Source organism: Balearica regulorum, chromosome 29 (assembly GCF_011004875.1).
Source record: "Balearica regulorum gibbericeps isolate bBalReg1 chromosome 29, bBalReg1.pri, whole genome shotgun sequence".
Lineage (NCBI taxonomy): Eukaryota > Metazoa > Chordata > Aves > Gruiformes > Gruidae > Balearica > Balearica regulorum.
In genome coordinates, this window is record NC_046212.1 from 2,507,856 (window position 1) to 2,530,243 (window position 22,388).

Genomic DNA, 22,388 nt, shown 5'->3' on the forward strand with positions numbered 1-22,388 from the left:
ACGGCAGGAGACTTGCAGGGAATCTTTTAAAACCGGCAGGGATGTTACAGCTCAGCCTTTCCTGCACGGATCTTTGGTTTTTTACCAACGCACCCAGGACCTGCTTTAGCCTAAATTCCTCCAGACAGTACCACTAACCCAGGGAAGGGGTGAAAAATCCCCGCTTGCTATTTTCTGTACACAAAGGGGATTTCTGCAGATCAGCCACGTGCCCTCCTCTTTACGCACAGAGAAGAAAAAGCCCAAAAGGTACTTTTTTTTTTTTCCCCCCTCTCTTTTTCGCACACGCCAGTTCTTTGTGCGGCTACAGCATCGCAACCCCCCCAGCGGCAGGATAACGCAGTGTTTGCCCAGCAAATCCATCAGTCTTTACAAATCTCATGTTTCCTCCCAAGTCAAAAGAGCTACTAGAAATAAATGTATTTATTGTGAGTTTTTACACCTCAAGAACTGACTCTTTAAGGAAGGTTCTCATGCAAAGCAGCAACCACCGAGGGGAAAGAAGTGTCAGCCAAAACCCCCTAAAGCCTAAAAAAAGCACGACTAGAAATTATTTCTATGAATAGCTCCACTTTCATTCTCAGATCTCACATCAAATCTCTCGAAAGGACCTGAGATATTATGGCTTAAAGGTGGGTTGCGGTTTTTTTCCCCACCCTGCTCTCCAGCAATGAGATGCAGGGGTGGGGTTTTTTTTCTCCCCACCAAGTGCATAAGGACACGGCATCTCCTGTTTGCCTGCGCTCCGGCATCGCCGCTGCTGGGGAGAGCCGCATCCGTCGCCCGATGCGCAGCTCTGCGCCAGCAGCCGTGCCGGCCCGGTTGCCGCAGAGGGGCGGAGCGGTTTTCACCATCCAACAATGCCCAGCTCTGTCCCAGCGAGCATCTTTGGGAGAAAAAGAGAAGGTTTTAGCTGCCTTTCCAATTAGCAAGAGTCATCTCGAGCTGCCTCCTCGTGGCTTTGCAAAGCTCAGCTGTGGCTTTCTGGGATAAGAGAACTGAACAGGGGAAGCAGGCTCATGATTAAAAAAAAATTTTAAAAAATCCCCTGGTTATTTAGATATTGAAATAAAACCAGGTCACAGGCTTCTTGGTTACTAATAACTCTGTGCAGGGCCTAAGGAGCCGAAGGAAAACGTGCCTGGCTTTCTCCTCGCGACCCAAAGCAGCCTCCTCAGCATCGGTTTTGCTGGGGAAGGAGAGGGAAATCCCAGGCAGAGTCCCCCCACACTTGTTTCTTTTTTTTTGTCCTCAACCGACAACTTGGCTGGATTTTATGCAACAAGTTTACAGAAAATCCTGTGGACTTGTGCACCTTTTTGAAAATTAAAAGCATCCGTGGTGGCGTGGTAACAAGGCCTTTGTCAAAGCTACGTGCTGCAGTCGCACTTAGGGAATAAGTTATCTGTTCATGCAGTAAAATACAAAGCATTCATAATTTTCTCAGAGATTAGCAGACAGGTAGCAAGCAAGGCTTTGAACAACAACAGAAAAAAAAACCCAGAACCACAAAACCAAGCAGCCTTCTCTTTAAAATACTGGTTTTAACACAAGGAAGTATTTTACTGGCCAAGAAAAAACCCAGAGCTGAAAAGAGGCAGGAAAAATTCAATCCTGAGCATAAGGCAGGCTTGGCTTGTACCTTAAGACCTCTCTCATTTCCTAATCAACCCTCCTCCCCCTAAAACCTCCAAACCCAGCACCCTATTTCTCATTTGCTTTACGAGGGACGGCGGGATGAAAAACAGGTTTTGCAGTTCTTGTGATAAGATCGCACGAGGTTAAACTCACAAACCAGGGTCAACGTGGCAACACTCGCAGGTTCGCGTTCGGCTGCAAAGGCGTGCAGCCACCGGCAGCTTTCTGCTCCTGTTAAGCTCAAGACCACAAGCAAGCTTTTAGATCAGTCTAATTTCAAGTTAATAAAAGAGCCTGGCTTAATTTATGGCTTCGCGCTAGCAGTACACGCGGTTGGCATTTTTGATATAGAGCAAGAGCTTTAGGTAAGGACTGGGCTGAGATTAGTTCGTTCAAAGCAGAAACTCCATGGTTGTGAAACTCCCTTAAATCAAAAAGAGAAGAAACCATTCCTTGCAAGTACACGGCCATGTTCCTTTGTGGGTATTTTTGCAGCCCTGATCATGTTCCCAAGAAAGGGGAAACCCTCCCTCCTCGTTCCCCCCGCTGCAGAAAGTGGAAACCATCCTGTGATCTGGGAATGACGAGGATACGGCTCAGTAAAACAAAAAAAAAAAAAACCCCAAAACAAAACCACCACAACACACCAAAACAAATTTAAATCATTTAAACCTGCTTTCATTAGAAACTCCAGACCTGGTTCGATGGCCTGGCACGAGCAACTGGCGCCGCAGGTACGAGACGCGCACGGGGGCTCTTGCGTGCTCTGCGAGAAGGGAGGCGAGAACAGCAAACCCCTCTTTGAAACAGCCGGCCCCGCGTAAAGCGCGCACATCAACGGATACCCTGCAAAACCCGCGTCCCCTCACACCGCGCACGGGCCACTGTTCGAGCAGGGGATGCTCTCCTACGTCGCTGCCCAGAGTAACGACTGCTGCCGGCTTTCCTTCCTGCTGCCATCGCGTACCTGGCATCAAACCGCCCTAATAAAGGGGGACCGGTAGCCAGGCTATGCTCATCTCCATATAAACCTATATGCAGATATACATACACGACTGTTTATATAGGAACATGTCCTGGTGTGCGCGCTCTCTCCATATATATACGTATATTTATAGCTGCTGAGTCTGCAAGTCGCCCATGGAAAAGCAGATGGCTTAACAGTCCAGCTTTCCCTGGAAATAAGGCTCGATGCCCCGCGGCGCTACTCGGCGCCCTTCCTCTGGAACGAGGAAGGTTAAACCAAGTTTCAAGCGGCTCTTAAGAACACCGTGGTGCTGCCTTTGAGCTCTCGGCCCCCGTCTCGCTGGCAGGAGGGGCTCCCTTTGCACGGGGGACCAGAAATGCACCTTTCTTCAGCGGTAGGTGCACTTCTGATGTGATTTGTGACCGGTTGAAGAATCCTTTGGGACAAGAGATGCTCCAAAAGGGCAATTAGATCCATTACTGGCTATTCTATTGCCACATGAAATAGGTTTACTGGTTGTGTGCCGCCTCATATACTCCATTTTTACGCCAAAATGAACAAGTATGCTAATGAAGCGATTGGAGAGCGTGCCTGATACGGCGGCAGCGGATGGCGAGCCAATGCTTTGCAGCACAGCTCATCCTCCGATAGCGTTTTCTTCGACAGGACCTGCATTAAAGCTGGCTTCTGCATATTTTAAGGCGTTATTAGGTATTCCGCAGCCTCGGCACAGCATCTTTAAGACGATAGAGGGGAAAACCATGCAGCTATTTCTTCATTTTAATTGCCGCAGCGGCCAACATGGCTAAGAAATCTTAACGAGGATTTCTAGATCAGGCATTCGCCAGAACAGAAATGTAAAAGCTATCGCCGAACCTCACTGACTTCTCGCTCTGGAGATGCGAAGTCAGAGCCCAGACATTTCTGAGAAAATCCAAACTAGAAAAGAACTAACATGAGTTGAAGTTACTTATCTCCTCTACGTACACGTTAAACCGATTCCTGCTAGCAAGCAATTACTTCACGCAAAATCAACCCCACAGATACGTTTCATCCACCAGATCTGGGGGGTTTCTAGTGAAAGATGCAGCAGAACCTTATCAAACATGTCCACTGCGGCTTCCAGAGACCTTCTGCCAGGCAAATTCTAGTGCTGCACACACAGGAGGAGGACACTAAAATATATCTAATAACTCCTTCCAGATAAATTTTGCTTCAATGCCTACCCTTTAAAACAGCCCCCTCCCAGAACGGCCTCAGGGGCAGATGTCCCAGCTTGCGGCTGTCCCTGCGTAGGAGGGAAAAGCTGCTCTTGCACACCTAGCCCTTCACACGTGGCTGCAGGAGGGAAAGCAACTCCCGTGGCTCCCAGGAGGAAGGAGAGGGAGGGCAAGCAACGGCGCGTGCACATACAAGTGCGCTCGGAGCATCGCAGAGTTTCAGCTACAAACATTCCCAATTATCCAGGTTGCATTGCTTCCTACCTAGCATCATCTTCCAGTGAAGACCCTTTAAAAAAACCACATCCCTATACAAAATGTATCACCCCAACAGATGAAGGTGAAGCTCTCACGGGTCTCTGCACCCTGCTATCGGCATCCCGATAACAAAAGCTGTCCTGAGCAGGTATTTGGCAGCAGGGTTAGAGCAAGGCAGCTTATTCACCTGCAAAAGGAGAGCAGAGAGCGAGAAAACCAGCAGGAAAATAGAGAGGAGACCATGCAGTAGCTGCTAGTTCCACTTTCAAACCGGCCACATGCCAGCGCAGGCACGGGGTGTTGCAGCAATCCCTGCATCTGGGGCACTGCAGCAACCACCCAGGGGTTATTTTTAAAGCATTTCACGTGGGGAAGAAGGGGGAAAGAAAGGCAGCAAAATAAGAGGAATTAGCAAGTCCCCAGAAAGGGGGCAGGGAGGAAAACCAAGCCCCATGGTGGGTGGGGTGTGACAGAAAAGCCTTTTCTTTTTTTCCTGCAAGGACGTCTCTCCGAGCCATCACTCCGCAGCACGATGGGCTTCCAGATTCATCACGGCCAGACCGGCTGCTCGGTCCCCGGCTTTCCAAAGTGCTTCGACAGGCTGTCAGCATGTGCAGAGAACACCAAAGCAGCCACCAAGCTAAACCCACAACTCCTAATTAATACCTAATCAGCCAGAGGGGATGCAAACATGTTTTCCTGCAAAGAACGAACCACCGGCATTTCATGTTATTAAAAGTTGAGTCTTTGGCAGAGGCTTTCGCTGCAGTTTCTTCCCAGAGCCGCAGGATTTGTGCAGAGGTCCAGCGAGTCCTTTGGCATCCAGGCTCTTATTTAGAAAAGGAGAATTTGGAAAGCTGTCCAGACCCATTTCCATTTGACAAACAAGTGTCTCTGTCGGTTCAGCACCGCGCACGTGCTTCAAATGCAAAGCAGAGCTGGCATTCTCAGAACCCGCAATGAATCCCAGCCATAGGAATGATAAAAGATTTTAACTTACAGGAAATGCTGCTATTAAATAATATTTAAGTCTTAATTATATTTTAAAACAGCCATTTTATAAAAAAAAGAAGTTCTATTATAGTGCTTTTGTAGTTAAAGGTCTGTCAACATTTCCATTTTAAACCTTCATTTCTAGGGGGTTTATAATTTGGTCATAAAAATTCATTCTAGGCTGGAACTTGGCATACAGGGGCTCAGCCTAGGAGCAATATTTTTTATTATCCAATTTGGTTTAAATTGGTTTGGCCGTTTTTAAGTTATAGGAGTGTAAAAAATAAACGTTTACTGGTTTCAGATGCCTTCTCAAGCTTATTATTATTCAAAATTAGCTTTCCCCTCCCCACCCCCAAAAATACCTTCAGCAAGAGGTGGGAGATATCATTTTACTCTGCTGACAATACATGAGTTACAAGTCAAATTAATTCGCTTCTTTTGATGCTAACAACCTAAAGAGTTACTATAGCCAACCACTACTTTTACGCGGACCCATTACATCCTGGAAACGCTCGGAGATTTGTGTAGCATCTGCCATTTTGTGCTTGATGTACAGGTACTGCAGCTGTAAAGGCCTTAATTTGAAATAAATAATTAACTCTGGAAACCTGCATTCCTGTAAAATAATAGAAGACCTTTAACCAAGATGTTTCTCTGTAGAATTTTATTTCAGCTGTGGCAGCTTCAAATAAAAAGCTGCAGATGTGAAGCAAGCAGGCGTATACAGCTAGGAATTCCTCGCCACAGAGCTTCAGACGTTTCCTTCAATTTAAAAACCAGAAAAGAAACTCTAGTTTATGGCTCAGCTCTTCAAATCACTTGGGTGCAGTAGGGACACAACACGTACGTGACTTTGCATGCTAACTACAGACAAGGGGTATCTGTGCCCAAGCATAACAAAAAAAAAAAGCTCAGAGACAGATTTTATTCTCCTTCCGTCATTAACATCCACAATTTTTTAATTTAATATTTGGCTGGTAGAGGGGGGTGAACTGCTTACCCTGCGATCCTGCCCTGTGCTTGGGTCCCACGGTGACCCACGGCATCCAGCCCCACGGCATCGTGGCGCCCAGGTCACCTGGGGGCCCCCGGAGCTGAGACCTGATGTCGATCGTGCCACGTAACCCCAGCAGGGGCAGTTGCAAGTCCTGCTCTTGGTTTGCCACTCTCACCAGCCCTGCCCAGCTTTGGCGATTGGCATTATCCACCCCACTCCACAGAAGCCGTTCTCCTGATTAATAAGGCTCAGATTTCCAAAGACATAACGGCTCCTGCCTCGTTAAATCAGTGGGTGTTAGGACCTCGAATTCTTTAGGAAAAACACCCTGCGCCTGTGTCCAAGTCCAGTCCCACTCAGTTCTTGTGCCAGGACAGTAACAATTTCTACTGGAGGACAGGGTGTCATAACTCTGCTTAATAACCATTTAAATTCCTGTTTGCTCTAACAGCAGGTAGCCAATTGGGCTAAAGTTTCTCAAAAGATTCGATTTTAACTCTCTGAATTTCTTAGGCAGTTTGTCTGGCTTCCCTTCATAAGCTTCAGGAACAAAGTCTCGAGAGGCAGACCCTAAGGAGGCTGTTAAATCAACACACAAGTATGTCTTTCTGTCCGTGCTTGTATTCAAACCGAACACATTCGTGTCCTGCGCACGCGTGGTCCTGGCCAGGGCGGGCAGCAAGCTCCGGAGGGGCCGAGACGTCCCTTTGGATTTTTCTCAGGGGAGTACAGGTGGCTCCTAGCAGCTTTCAGACAGGGAATATTTTCTTACCTCTTGCTTTATGCCATAACTGCAAGGGGAGGAGGATGGTAACAAAAGAAACCTTTGAAATTATGGCAAAAGAAAGATGCTTTGTGGTAAAGCAAAGGGGCACGGGCACTTTCTTCCTCTCACCTCTGGGTTGCTCTACACACCTACCAACTTGCTTCACTATATTATTCCGCCTTTTTTTTTTTTTAATCACAAGAGCTCGTCTTGAACGATCTGCTTCCACTGAGGACATTCAGCCACTGACAGCACCTGCAGAGACAGGGACAAGACTCCTTCCTCGTACTGGTGGTGCTGGTCCCTACCTGACACTGGCATGAAGATACGCCGGTACAAATCGTAGCTCGAGCTGCCAACAGCAACGACTCCACGGCTGGAAGTCCCACGGCAAACCTCCGAGCGGCCAAACCACCGTGCATGTCCCGGCTACTTGAAAAGTTTGAACCGTGACAAGGAGAGCTCGCTGCTTCTCAGAAAGAGGGCCATTTGTTCCTCTCTACACCAAGACTCATATAAAAGGAATAATCTATATTCGTTTGGATTATACAAGCTACAAAACACACCTTAGCTTCAGTTCCACATTTAACCAATCGCAGAAGCCATTTGTTGCCTCGTATATTACAAAGCAATAGAGATTTAAGGGATAATGGTCATGGCGGCAGAGTATACAAAGCAATAAACTGCTTTTGAGGTTGGTTAAATGCCAAGTGATGCTGAGGCCTCAATGCCATAAACATTATTTCTATTATATGACAAGATAAGAGGATACAATAAACCACAAAGAAGAAAAATCATTTTCTGGCCTTGTGAAAGTTCTGGGCTTTGCGTTTCTCGGACGCTGCACGAGCATCACCTCAGTGGCATGGGTTTAAGGGGAATAAATTGTTAAATTAAGGGTGGGTTTAAAAAGCAAACGATTGTTTGAGGAAATGGCCTGTGTAACTGCAGCGCCGGAATTAGGACGTGAGCGATGATTTGTGTCACTTATAAAAAGTGAAACGGTGTGGCATGGGGAGGCAGGGGCTAGGGAAAGTCTTGGTCCCAGTAGAATATATTCAATATTATGGCCCCTCCGTTAGTTTGGGCAACAGGAGCGGACCAAACAGTTTTATTAATAAAGATGTTCCTCTGTTATGACACTTCATAAAGCCTCAAGCATCCAGCACTCCCGGAGCCTTCAGAAGAGGAGCAGAAGGAGCACGGCTGTTGGAGAGGCACGTCCATCCACCAACCTGCGTTCCACGCTGCCAGCCTGCCTGCCCGAATCACCCAACAGGCACCCCGAGGCGGCTTTAACGCAGGTTTATATGGGAGGACAGAGCCAGACGTTGAGCGGTTTCCCTCTGCCACCACCGGTAATGAAGAAGTTCTTGGTAACGAAGAAGCAGCAGCACATCTGAAGCCCCTGCCTTCCTTCCAGACCTTTGCTCTGGATGCCTTAGGACGGCTGAAGTTTTAATTACCTTGTGTTAATGAGTCAGAGCTGTCTCATTATGCAGACTTAGTTAATACTTTTCAACTTTAATGGCAACGCTAAAGTTTACAGCTAACACTTGCTTGCGCTAAGGCTGCCTTTCATCACTCAGTATGTTTTAAATGGGATTAGAAGATTTTAATAACGATTAGCAGTGCACACCACCCCCAGATTAGTTTCACCTAACAGATTCAATGAAAGCCTCACTTGAGGCATCGCTCTACGTCTTCTGCAGACGTTTGGGAGGCGGGGGCCTGACTCTACCTCCCTCCTCGCCTTCGGACAGCGGCACGGGGGGCCCACGTCCCTGCTGAACAGCTCTTCTCCCTCTACACAGAGAGGGCCAAGGAAAAAAAATGTGTCACCTGTCCTCCTAGAGAAGAAACCAGATAAATGACCTTGAGAAGAATCTTTTTTAAAAGCAGTATATGCGGCACATTTAGAAGTCAGCTGTGTCACAGCAGACTCACTGTTGGGAAGTGATCGCGTAGAGAATCCAAAAATAACAACCATTAAAGACCTAGCAACCAAAACATGTTTACATACCCACTGAAAGCCCACTAGCTGTGATGATACGGGGGGCACACCAAGATCTGCTCATCTATTTTTGGTGGCCATTCCCTCTTCCCCCTCCCCACTTCCCTGAAAAGTTAGCTTTACAGCCTTTTTCTACCTAGAAATAGTGAAGGACAAGGAGGAAAAAAAAAAGCATACCGCATAGAAAGACAGGGCTGGTACCAGCTACAAAGTGAAAGAAGCAGCTAATGGTTCAAAGAAATTACACCAGGAAGCAAAATAATTTGTTTTTCTTTTAAACTAAAGGGGGAAAATCACCACTGGCTTCACAGTAATTGTCTCCAGTCTCCTGTTCAAATTAGTTTGGCTCAGCTCTCCCTTCTTCTTCTCCTCCTCCTCCCGTGACCTCCCGTGCTGCACGTCTCAACACAGTGTTTGCAAGAGGCAGATCACTAATTTTAGCAAGCAGAAAAGGACTGGGCAATTTGTCCCCATGCCCACTGCCCCAGCTGATAGTGAAATCCAGAAGTCCATCCCAATTTACTCAGAACCGAAGCAGTCTTGTTCCCACGGGAGTGGCCCACCAAAAGCAGAGCACACCCTCAAATAGGGGAATACCCGAAAGAGCAGGAATCTGCAGGGATAAAAAACACATCAGTGGATTGGGCACAGGATCAAAGGTTTAGAAACAACAGAAAGGAACAGAGATGCTAGAGCCACGGCGGTGAAAGGACCCAGTGAGCCAGGCGTTATCCCAAAAAATGCTGACCCTGAGAACCAAAGAGCCTCAACAGCTACCGACACCTTCCCATTCAAATGGGGTTTTTTCCTAAGAAAAACGCATCCACAGGTCTTAAAAGAATCAGGAAAAAAAAAAAAAAAAAAGCTGAATCCTGCAAGGAAGTCTCCCTCTTCAGTGCTGGCCATGGTCTGGCTTGGCTTTGAGCTGGTAAAAAGCTTCCTGTGCTGTAAGGAGCAACACGGCACCGCTTGGGCGTGCATTTGTGTGTCTGGGTGGAAAAAAAAAAAAAATCAGATTATCTTCCAGAAAGCTCAAAACTCTGGATTGTACGGACTCTGACGGGAGCCATAGGCACTTAGCACCTGTGGGAAGGTCAGGATGTTTCTGTAGCAGATCACACAGAGCCAACTGCCCCTTTGTCCCCTACGTTTGAAGACAAGAGTCTCGATCTTTAGGAGTGAGGGAATGACCCAAGATAGGTGCGGTCCCCTCTGACCCTTATGAAGGCTTCACTTTAACAAGAGTCCACACGAAGAAGCCATTTCTGATGGGATGATCCACGGTGGCTTGTCAAGGGTCAGGGTTTAGTGCCAAAAGGCAGCACAAGCTGCTGGGGAAACAATGCGGCACGTGCTTCAGAGGTCGAGCCCTGAAGACAGCTGCTGGCCACCATCAACCCCCCAACTTCAAATTCAGATTTATTTTTAATATTCAAAGCTACCAATTGTCCTACCCTGTCCAGCTCATCGCAACCATCCAATTTTACTCCACTTGCGCCAAAATGCACAGCTCACCGAACATTCATTTTAGCTGATGATCCTTCTACAACGGTCTGTACAGCTCTCGGGTACCACTGCGCTTCCACAGCAGTACTGCTGCACGTTAGCAGTGGGGAGGGTTTGTAAAAGGCTCTTAAGAACCTTCAACGAGAAGCTGATGTACAAAATAGAGGACAAAAATAACCGCACGTAAGGCACTAGGACTTGTGGGGAGAGGCTTGGAGCAACATGTATTTAGTTAGTCCAAAGGACAGTTAAGGGGCAACTTGATCAGTCAGCAAACACCTACAGAAATTCGATAGGAAGGAGCTTCTGTCTAACAAACAAAAATTAACAAGATCCACAGCCTGGAAGCTGCAACTGAACAGGTTTAGACTGGAAATAAGGCATAATTTTTCCTTACCAGCGAGAGCAATTATCTATTAGAACAACTTAACCAAGGGCTGTGGTGAATTTTCCATCACTGGAAATATTTTAAATCAAGCTTGGATCATCATTATTTAATACATGCTCTGGTTTGAACAGGTATTGAAGGACGTTCTAGGAAACTGTGCACGAGGTCAGGTTAGATCACAATGAATCATACCGGTATGAATTACCCGGATTCTAACATTTCAATATTAACATGAAGAATTGTCAGAATTACCCATAAGCAGCAGTCTGGAACAGCGAAAGGAGGAAGCAACCACCTTTATATGTCATTTGTGGGAGATTGTGGGAGATTAAATTTAAATACATTGTTGTTTGCCTTAATTGCTTGTTTGAATCCGATTTTAAGGTTGTATGATTGAAGTCCTCACATCATTAAGTGCTCAAATACAGCTAATACATTTTATAAATGACTTGCACAATTTCACAGGCAAAGAAGTTCAAGATAAAAAGCAGCCTACAAAAAAAAAAAAAAAGAAAGAAAGAAAAGAGGAATATCACCTGCAAGTGGATAGAAAATGCTTCAGATGAGACTAGTGCTAGAAGGACCAAAAAGCTGAGAAGTCCTAACTATGTATTTTTAAAGAGCCCCAGTCCCCAAGAGTTACCAGATGAGATTTTTGACCCATTTCTGCACCATAAAAATAAATGTGTCACAGAATTCACATGCAGTCTCAGAGGACGTGCCCTGGGGAATGCAGAATTATCTTTAATTTCAATCGAGAGACCCACAAGAGGCATTAAGATATTAAATACACTGAAGAATTGAGGGGGGAGATGGGGGGGGAGTACCCTGGGATCGGTTAGAGCTCCCAAACGCGTCACAGCCATAATAGTTTGGCAACCCGACATCCAACGGTTGCAGCCAGGAAAACAAAGTGCGTGTGCATCACTTAATATCTAATTAAAAGCCACAATCTTTCCCCCCCCCTCCTCCTTCCCCTGCAAAAGGCATCTTAGCATTTTGAGGTTCAAACACTTCAGAACAGACAAACCCAATTCTCCCTGGACTCTGCACAGGGCTGCACTTCTGCAAATGCCTCGGTCCCTAATAGCTCTCATCAAAACAGCCCCAGCAGTAATTGCACAATCCCCTCCGTTCCTCCCATTAAATCGAGGTGTGAATCGCCAAGACGCTGCACCACAGAGCGACAGAGAGACCCTAAAGCTCGGTTTTGGGCAAGCACTAGCTTCGTTGCAAAACCAAGCGAAATGGAATGGCAAGGCGCCTTCCCCAGGCAGGCAAGCCTATGAGAAAGGTCGTAGGACTGAAAAAGGGGATGTGACTCATTCAACGCAATAATCGTTTGCCCTAGGAGAGCAAGCAAAAGTTTTGCAAGGCCGTAGCCAACTGTAGCATGCTGCTGTCCATGGAGGAAAAAAACTCACAATGGGTCTTTTTTTTTTTTTCTTTTTTTTTTTTTTTGCAAGCCCAAAATAGACTATGGCAGTTTAGGGTTCACATAACACAAACCATCAACTGTCACATTCTCAGCTGCTTTACAGAATATGCTATAGCAGCTAACTCATCCCAACAGAGACCGAATATCTGTCCTTTGGTTAAACAGCCTTGAAAGAAGATGAGCGACGTTATCAGAAAACATTAACAGGAGATCAGCGTGTTTTCTCCGGGCTGTGTGGGTCTCCTGGAAAACACCAGCAGAATAACAATACGCCCCAAAGCAAGGCAGATTTCATTACTTTGGAGTGCCTGCACTTGCTCATAACCTGGATTTACACACTGCAAATCCTCTGATCTGATTACCTCCAGTGATCACGTAAAACACCGGCTTTAAACTCTTTGCCTCAGTGATAAAACAGCCACTTTGATTCACAACGACACATTCACAATAAAGTATACTGTAAACGTACCTGTCCACAGCCAGGGGCATTGCACACAAACGGCCTGTCGTCTCCCATATTTCATGCAGCTGAGCTAAGCTGAGGAGAAAGGAGAGAAGAGGAAATTGTTAAATAAGCTAAAAAAATTAAAAATATCAAGAGCAGAAGCTGCCCTTTGCAGGGCTGTAATTAATCAAGGCCGCGCTCCCAGGGAAGGAGGATCTCTTTGTGCCCTAGACACAATCAGGGAAGGGAAATTAATCCAAGCCAAGTTTAAATAAGACTTCGGAGGGCCCAGTCGATTTTTCACGTATGAAGAGAAAGCGCGGCATCGCAGCTAGAAGGGCTCACTGGGAACCATGACAGTGAGACAGCGCGGGCCAGTGGGCAGGAACGGAGCAGGAGTTTTCCATGCCTGGGCTCCCACCGAGGCCCACCACCGATTTTCCAGAGGGTCAAGGGACTTTCTGCATCTCAGTGGCACCACCTGCGAAATGGGGACGATGCTCAGGACCGCCTGGTGCAGCAAAGACCTATGAAACATCCCACAGATGGAGAATGTCACAGCCTCTTCACCCTCCCTTAGTATTTACAGTAGAAAGCAGAGACACATAAGCAAAGACAGTGACAATCTACAGGAAAAAAAAAAAGTGAAGGCAAGAAGCGATCAAATAAATCCAAGTCCTCTCTATGTACAAGTTATATTTTCAATGGGAGAGAACTAAAATTTGTCATTTAATTAATTAAGGGATTATAGGAGTGGTGCTCCGTTTTACAAGGCAATAATCTGGCTCCCTAGTGGGTAAACTACAAGGCTGATGGCAGGGGTAGTTTATCACAGATTATAGCCAAGGATAACAAAACACTCAGTCCTATTATGCTACAAGTGAAGCTATTCTTATTAATAAAAAATAAGAGTAAATAAAGTAACCCCCACCACCTCAAATTCAAGAAATAATGGTTCCCTCCACCCACTGATATTTTTATAGCAGGATTTTAAAAAGCCATAATAAAGCAAATGCTATCTCTTCAGGGGGTTTGCTGTGCGAACATGTTCTGGCTGTTCATGTTGCTTCCAGCATCTCTTACTCCAAGTTCGGCACTTGGCTTCAGCGACGCATGTCAGCTTGCTTCAGCCAAGAGCAGAAATAAAACCAGAACGCGGCCAAAACGCGTTCGCGAAGACACAGGCTCTTTTAGTTAGGTTTTTTTTGCATTTCTAACCGTTAATACACGCACGCACACACTGAGCAGCGGCGAGAGGGTGGGGAGACTTGTTATTTTTAGGAGCTATATGAGAAAGTGCTCCAAGAATGTGACTTAGCAGCGGAGGGTGAATGCATGTGCTACAGAAAACAGTCCTCTTTAGCTTTTATTGAAAAGACACAGAAATCAGTTATTGTTTAATATGAAAAAAAAAAGATTATTTTTCTATTACCATGTGCTAGGACAGCGTGCAGCTAAAATGGGCGGCTACAAGAGGTGGAATTCCCCTCCGCGAGCACTGGCTCAGCCGCAGCACACAACGGCAACAACCAAAAACTATGAGAAAGGAGCTGCCAGTTCTTCCCCCACAAAAAGGGGAGAGACGTCCTCAATGCTGGACTATGTTTGGATTTATTAAGCAAAACTCCAGGGCCTATGCAAACACGAACGCACAAAGGATAAATAGCCCTCTCACAAATGGAACGGGCGAGCAGCCAAACGCTCCCTAGTACAGGACAAGCGTAATAATAAAGGCAATAAAGATGGCCAGGAACATCCACCCACCCCAGCAGCCCCCCAGAAAAGCCCGCAGAAGCAAAATGGGGTTTGCAGAACTGGAGGGTGATGCGGCAGGAGGCGACAGCAGCTCCGTATCGGAAGATTAAATCCTGGCGAAGGCTAGCCTCGGGGTGACATGGGCACAGATGACAGCCAGACAAGTCCGAGTGAGGACACGTTAAAGAGGTAAGACTCTTCATACCATCCTTCCTCCAAAGCTCCAAACTGGGAACTCGAGAAACCAAAACGCTGCCCCATTGCTCCTGCCTGCTAAATAAACGGGGATCTCACCTCCATTCAGAACCAACTCCTCCTCCTCCAAGAGGAATCTCCTTCAGGCCCCGAAGCAGCTGACTTACGTGCATCTGCTGCATCCTAACAGCGGACACACGAGCCGCTGTCACGACCTGCTCTGAAGGCACAGAGAAGCCCAGGCTTCCTCAGGAAGCTTTAACACACAAAAGTAGTCTCTAGCAAGGAGGGATGAAGAGGTCAAACCTTCTTGTAATACCAAACCACTGCTCAGATCAACTCCCTGACACTGCAAAGAAGAGAAGCACAAAACCAATTAAACATTTTTTACCACCTGCACTTGAGGTTCAAAAATATTGCGCCTAAGCCTTCCAGTTAGCTGCACAAAAAGGTAGAGCTCTGAATGAGTCAAGACACAGGGCTCAGTCCTCCATCACCCACTCCTAGCAGAGGGCAGCCCAATTACTACTGTTTCTGCAAGAAAATAATACGAGAAATCAGACCGGACACAAAGGAAACATCAACTCGACGACTACTGGAGTTGTTTTACCATCACCTTTGCAGTATGGTGGCTGGTAAGGCTAGGATATCAGGACACGGACCAAATAAAAGTCAGCAATTGCTGTCTTGGGCAGCCTGGACCTTGTTTTTTCCCCTTCCCAGTGGTCTTACTTTGCGCCTGCCTTCCTTGCCCATAAGGGACAAGGATCTGTCCCACAGCTCTCAGCACAGCCAAGGCTCCCGGGAGCTGCAGTCCATGTTGTATGTCAAGCTGAAGGTAGATGCAAGAGTCATTAGTTCCAGATTTCTTAATCCCTATTTAGTCAGCTTTGTTTCACGCTTTGCCAAGTTGCCTACAAAGCGAGGGGCACAGAGTTTGCACTCGTGGGGGCTCACAGGTTCGCGTTCAAACGGCACTTTGACGACATAAACTTTAAAGGACGGTTGTAATGCCCCTTGCTGTCAAAGTCAGGCTGGCGCTGGAAACGTTTGAAGTGTCTCAATCACCCTTGCGCATTTTAAACATGGTTGCGTGGGATGAGATCGGGGATGTGTTTATTTCATCAACAAACAAATCTTATTGTTAAACAGGCAGTGTAATTATTATGGAAGGAGACTGCTGTATTTCACAGGGCGGCCAACCCTATGCTTTTTTAATTAACACAGGTCAGAGATCCGTCCTTAACCGCTGTCACTCAAGTAACCGGCTGCCTCCACCAATCTGAAGAACTTTCAAGGTCTCTCTACCTCATGTTTATGCTTCCGATGCATACAAAAGCTATTTGAAAAATTAAAGAAATGGATCAGCTGTCACTCCCGGGGCTTTGATAACACTAACTGAAACGGAGAGCAGGAAAACAAAACAAAAACCCGATGGCATTTCAGGCTGCCTGCCAGCTACTTCTGATAGCATAACAAGCAGCTCTATTAAAAAAAATCGGGACCAACACACTGCAAAAAACTCAGTTTACTTGATCTTGCAAAGCGTCAGGAGGATTCACTCATTCTTTAAAGAAAGATTTAGCTGCTCGTTCACTACAGAATATGACTGGTATGTACATACATGTGCTCAGATTTATATCACATTTAGTCAGGATAAATTGCTTCAATAAATTCTGTTCTTAAGAACAGGCAGAATAAGCAGATGATTGGATACTGGGAACACATTCTCATTCCTCTTCCTGCAGCCGTGGGACAGTATTTCACTGTTTTGATGATTTTTAGCATGTTGGAAACAGCAAGGGGAAGCAAAGAAATGCAGACAGATTACTGAAGCGTGCTTCAAAGTTCTGTCAGCACAGACCTGACAAGCAGCTGCCGTCTCACAGAAAACAGAAAAGACATTTTCAACCAAAATAGCTTGCGCTCCCCAAGTCTGTATGTGTTTTCCTCTCTCTCTTGCCTTATTAACTCATGCAAATAACCCATAGGCTGTCTGTAAAACGAAGTAAAGCCAAAGCCCCACTTCGCAGCAGTCTCGAGCGTGTGTTGTGCTGATAATCAGGCACCCCTTGGAGTTTGCACAGGGCATTTAAGAGTACAAAGCAGCACTCGCAACGGGAGCAACTCCTCTGGAGCACGCACAGCATGCGGAAAACAGAATAAACACGAGCTTTGCATCTAAGAGTGCATCTGGTCTGTAGCGGATCTCATTCCCACCTTCAACCGCAACTTTTAACTCCTCACCAAAGCGACTGCGGCATCGCAAGGGGATGTTTACTAAGCTACACCAGCACAGCCAAGACAACAGCCACACTTCACCATTTCTCCAGCACTGCTTATCCACGGGTGTCAGCGCCGGCAGAGCAGCGAGGGCTTTTTCCTGAAGTTAATCTCGTTCTCTATTTGTTGGGGACATCGCCTCTTCCTACTTCTGACATGGAGATAAATGAGAAATGTTATGTGGAGTGCTTCAGTGCATGCCAGGATGCTGGGCTGACATCAAGCTGACACAGGACGCACATGTTTTGACAGCATCCGAGACGAGGGGCTCATCTGCCAACGAACCAAGGCGACGTTCACCCAAGTCCTGTTCCCAGCTCCCTCGCTGCCTGGTGCTGCGATCTTGGGCAACAATTGCTTTGCAGCTAGAGAAAATGAACCCTCTAGAGATTAAACTCACACCCACGGAGTGAGTTACTCAACTGCTGCACGAATCGTATTTGTAGGGTACAAAGATATTTGAAGTTTTGATTCCACAAGGAACTCACACACAAAGCCTGTTGTTAATTCAGGTCCTTAGCTGGGAGGGATCGCACGAGTTTTTAAAAGGAAAAAGTAATCAAGTCACAGCTGATGCTTAATAACGTTAAGTATTTTGCTGTGTGCGCTATGAGGCGGCATGCTTTAAGTGTCCATTAACAAGAGAGCGCTGTGGGCAGCCTGAGGCCTTACTGATAGCAGAGGGCTTCTATTAAGTTTGGAAGAACTACAAAACATTGTTTTGGAGATGGCTAGTGGTCTGATGAAGAAAAAAATTGGAGAATCTACTTACTTTGAGGCTTTGGAAAATCTGAGTCAAGAGTGTGAACGTGGTGGTGCAGACGCCACATCAATTTTGTGTGCAATACACGAAGCACGCTGCAGATTGCTTAATAAATAATTCAGTCAGCAGACCCACCTGAAACTTGCTGGAAGAATTCCCTTGAGAAGAGTCAAGAGAATTAAAAAAGAAAAGCCTCAAACAAATCAAAATATCAAATTAGCGCATGCAGAACTCAAACCATACAAAATCCCCTTAGAACCGTGGAGGCTCATAAATGAAAAAAAAAAATAATCTATCAGGGGCTGAACCTGGGCACAAGAGCTTGCTGTCAGCGATGAAGAAGGTGGCAATTTGCCCCTATAACGGACATCAGGAGACCTACAGGCTTTGCTACAGCTGCAATGAAGAGGAGACTACTTACCACTTCTGAACTGGTTTGTCCTCTCAAAGTTTAAACCTAACAGAAGAAGGTCTTCTCCACATTTCAGAAGATATACCCACTACCTTAGATCAAATATATTGAGAACTACGTTTTAACTGACCTGTTTGCGATGCCTGGTGTAGACAGGATCGACTGTAATCCAAGGTGGCTGCGAGGATCCCTAATCTAGGCAAGCCCCTGCAAAGGGAAGGCAGACAGATGGGAGTGAAGAGTTTTTGCCTGCAGCACCAGCACCAGTGCAGGAAGAAGTTGCACGCCGCGATGTTCGCTGTGCCACCTTCTACACGACGGAAAGAGAAGAGAAGGGTCTTCCTAAAGAGCTGGGTAAGGCCACAGTCAGAGCTGGACAAGCCTTTGCCAATTTTGTGATGACAAAGCATACTGTAATTTGGAAGAGATGCACAACCCCCCCCCCACACACACACTATTTTAGGGATGTAAAGCTCCACATGCTTTTCAAATGGGTGCTTTGGATGTTGCTTTGCTATTACTCTTCCTTCTGACTTTTCACAGAAGTCCGCCAGGAAACAAGAGAGTGCAAATGAGCTGCTGGGATTGGGAAGCAGGAAGGGGCCCCAGTCTAGGACCTTCTACTTGAGAGTCTTTTTAGTAGATAACTCGTTTTCCCCAGCTCAGGCCCTCCCTCGCTTGCGCATAATTCTTCCCGGTCTGATAGGAAAGTTCTGCCTTTTCCCACCAATAGAGCTGAATTTCCTCAGTCGCCCCTTTTCCCCCACCAACGTCCACGCGCACACACGCCTCAGGCATCCCAATCCCCTACCAGCTCCCTGGATAAGGGCATTAGCTGGCAGGTACATTAACCACAAACAAAAGTTATCATTTTAAACTTGGCAATGAACCACAATCTAGGTGTGAAGTTCTAGAGACGTTAAAAGCAATGCCCGGGTTCATATACGAACAGGATGATGTCATCCTCTTTAAAATTAAAATATGTATTTTACCCATCTAAACAGGCTCTTGGTACTTGCAAGAGCTGGATGGGAAAAGGCTGCGGGTATCCAGCGAAGGCTGAAACCTCCCCTTCCTGACCGAAGGAACTGAACTGCCCATCAGATCCTCTTTTTACGATAAGAACTTGTCTGGGCCAGTGGTCTGGGGATAAGCTGGTTTTGCTTATGCCAATAATCAAAATTCCCACTTATTTAAAAGTTTAATTCTTCCTGCAGATATTAAAGTCAGCCCATATGCTACTTTCCCCCTGGTATATCAGTCCATAAACCGAAGTGGTCCCAAAGCATGTTAACTAACCCATTAAGAAAAAAACGAAGCCCGTTATCCTGGTCTAGACAGACACCTAGGGGTAATATTTTAGCTCCCTTAAAAGGAATTAGACATATTACATGCATCAACAACAGCAATGAAAGACCAGCCTTCCTGAAAAGGATTTCCCCCAGGACGCGTGTTGGCACCTCATGGAATCCATTTTAAAAACTTCAATTTGGAAACAGTTTAAGAGACACAAGAAGCAGGATACACGTTTTCAAAAGCACATTTGGTGTTTACGGATCCTTTCATCCAAGATGCTCTCGAGCTTTTCAAATGCACTGTTTGAGCTTTACAGAGGAAAAGAGATTCCGAGGTATGCTTGCAGCCACAGGACAAGTCATGGTTTTGGTTGGCAGCATTAGCCTGATGCCACAGAAAGAGCCACAGTCACACTCTCAATTGCCTTTAGCGTTGTCACCCACAACCACGCTTCCACCCCCCCCACACCCCCTCTGAAGTGCACACTACTACAAACATCCCACACCCTTGTAGTAAGTACACTCGATTGCCCCAGTACACATCAGGATCCAGGTACGAGCGGCGTGGATGCTTTGGGGTTTTTTTTTGTTCATGAAGCTTTTGCGGACCTGTTCCAGCTGAATTACTGACAAGTAGCTGAGGTCTGGAAACAGGCTCAAGCCAAGATTTGTAAATCTGAGTCATGTCTCTTCGGGTTTGCAAAAGTCATGAACAACCACACCACCAGAGACGATGAGATCCGACGGCCTCCCATCCCCTCCGTGAATGTTGCTGGGTGTCTTACCCTCTCACATCCAGCTGCCTCCAAAGACGGCCTGACATGTCCCGCGCCCAACACTGGGACCCTTACAGCTCCCACCAACTGGAAAGCATTTTTTTTTTTTTCCTCTAGATCACCTCAAATCCCCATCAAAAAACACCGCTCTTCCTTAAACCTCAGCGTTAAGATGGAAGAAACTCCCAGGTCGTTAACTCTGCTGAACGTTGGGGGATTGAGTTGGTATGAAAAATGCTCTAAAAATAAGGCTCTATTGTTGTACTTGCATGTGACTATTGTTATTGCAGGAATTCTTCTGCCCAACACTCTTGCATCTGTGCCTTGCAAACAAGCTGAAATACTTCAGATCCCAAAGAACGCTTGGGTGTACACAAAAATTGTTCTGCTTCCAGTTTGCCAGCACAGCTCCCCTCTCCAGCACGAACGCGCTTACTACTATACCAGTACAAGCACAATTTATGGTTTATTCCCATAAATCATAAGGATAAACTTTACATTAATATGACCACAAAATTAAAGCTAGAGGTTGCACCAACTATGAAACAAAACCAAAAGGAGCTGCAGAGCAACCTCCTAAAAATTAGGCTTAAAGTAGAACAAGAAAACAAAAGCAAACTGCACGCTCTGCTGACAGAAGTCTCTCTGCTGAGATTTACTCGCCTAGGAAGACCTGAGTGAAGAATGAGCTGCAAAATGAGTTAGAAGAAGGAAAATTGCTAGAGATAGGGACATCAAGACAAAGGAAGCACCTAGGGAACTGACTGTAAGTTAAGAGAAGATTGTCAGTGAAAGGTGCGGTGCAGAAACAAAAGAGCTGTTAGTTTCCAAGAGATGAAGAGATGCCTGCAGGTACGATCAAGCCTTCCTCACTCTATATTCTGTCTGTGCACGAGTTTATCTATGGTTATTTTTCAGATTCCAGTAAAAAGCTTCAGTCTCCCATCACGCCCTCTTACCCCTCAGATTTGCAGCCTCCAAAAGAATGAACAATTGCTTGAGCACTGCACTGCAAAAAGGGACAATTTAGGGAATTTCAGCATCAGTTTTAAGTCTGCCAAGAGTTACAGCGATGATGGAAGGAGAGGAGGTGAGGAAAAACAGACAAAAATCACACAGGATAAAACTGCGTTGGTGCCTCAGTGTCAGGATCAGCACTGACACCGCGGTGATCGCGGCACCCAGTGCCCCAAAAAAGCTCTTACCAGGGGCTCTAGGATGAGGGAGTTCATCTGAGACGGGAAATGCCATCTGCAAGAAAAAAAAAAAAAAAGAAGATACCCAGATGGTTCAGTGCAACTGCGCAGTCCTGTATCACTGCAGGACACATACTGGCACAGAAATTTTAACTGTTTTACTCTCCAAAATGAAAAAAACACCCAGATGTAAAACCCATCTCAGACATCAGCGTCAGGCACGCAGGAACAAGCCCAAGCAAAGGAGCAGCTAAAGGTAAGATGTCTTTCTACTGACAGGCAATACAGAAAACTTGTTTGCAATCGGCCCAGGCTATTAAATAGGACAAAGAGTTTTCAAGAAGGGTGGAGGATCCAGGTAGGGCTGCGACTTCTGTAGGAAAATTACTTAACTGAGAGCAGGAGCAAAGGCAGAACTGGTCCAGAAACACTGTTCTTATAATAATCCCCATACTTCCCCCAAAAAAGAGAAAGAAGTCTCCCACAGAAGGCTTCGTCACCTGGGATTATTGTGAGGTACAGCCTGGGTACTGTACAGCCTGTAGCCTACTACTACATGGTAGGTGAGGTTTGTTTTCTCCTTGGTTAAGTCACTGTGCTCCTCGCTACTCTTCTACTTTTGGCATACTAGTTTAATGCAAGAGGTAAAACAGAGCTAGGAGTTAACTTTTTATGAGACTGAGCTACATGGGATTAATTCTCAGAGACTAATGAGTCGCAAGGCCATCCCAGATCAATTTGGGTAACTTTGTTGAGACCTGGGAGCCATGCCAAGAGCATTAACAACCAGAGCCATGATACAAACAAGCCTATTCAAACACAAATAGTGCTCAAGACACTAGACCAAGCCCCAAGGACAGGCAGTACACTGCTACTGGGAAGAAGAGATAAAACCACAATAAACTAGATTATTATAGATGGCTGCACAGAATCTGCGCTGTAGCATACATCTTACTGCAGGAGAATATACAAGATCGCAGGCAGACTCGAGACAGAATCCGTAATTGCCACTGGGAGCTGGAACTGGAAGAGAGGTTTGTTGCAATCAAAAACCGAACTGCTTCTTGGTAAATACGAGGG

At 46.1% G+C, this 22,388-nt stretch overlaps 1 protein-coding gene across 6 annotated transcripts in view; it reads right to left on the bottom strand.

Annotated features, from left to right (window-relative positions):
* LOC104640195 (cyclic AMP-dependent transcription factor ATF-7) overlaps nt 1-22,388 on the bottom strand; it is a 67,431-nt gene that overhangs the window by 34,068 nt on the left and 10,975 nt on the right. For 2 of the 6 annotated variants that reach the window (XM_075737524.1, XM_075737519.1), the window contains exon 2: nt 12,658-12,726. In XM_075737524.1, coding sequence (XP_075593639.1) covers nt 12,658-12,705 — 48 coding nt within the window. In that variant the 5' untranslated portion in view covers nt 12,706-12,726. Of the gene's footprint in view, nt 1-12,657; nt 12,727-16,830; nt 17,078-18,171; nt 18,249-22,388 lie in introns of those variants that run through there. The other 4 variants (XM_075737522.1, XM_075737521.1, XM_075737527.1 and 1 more) reach the window with 4 other exon arrangements.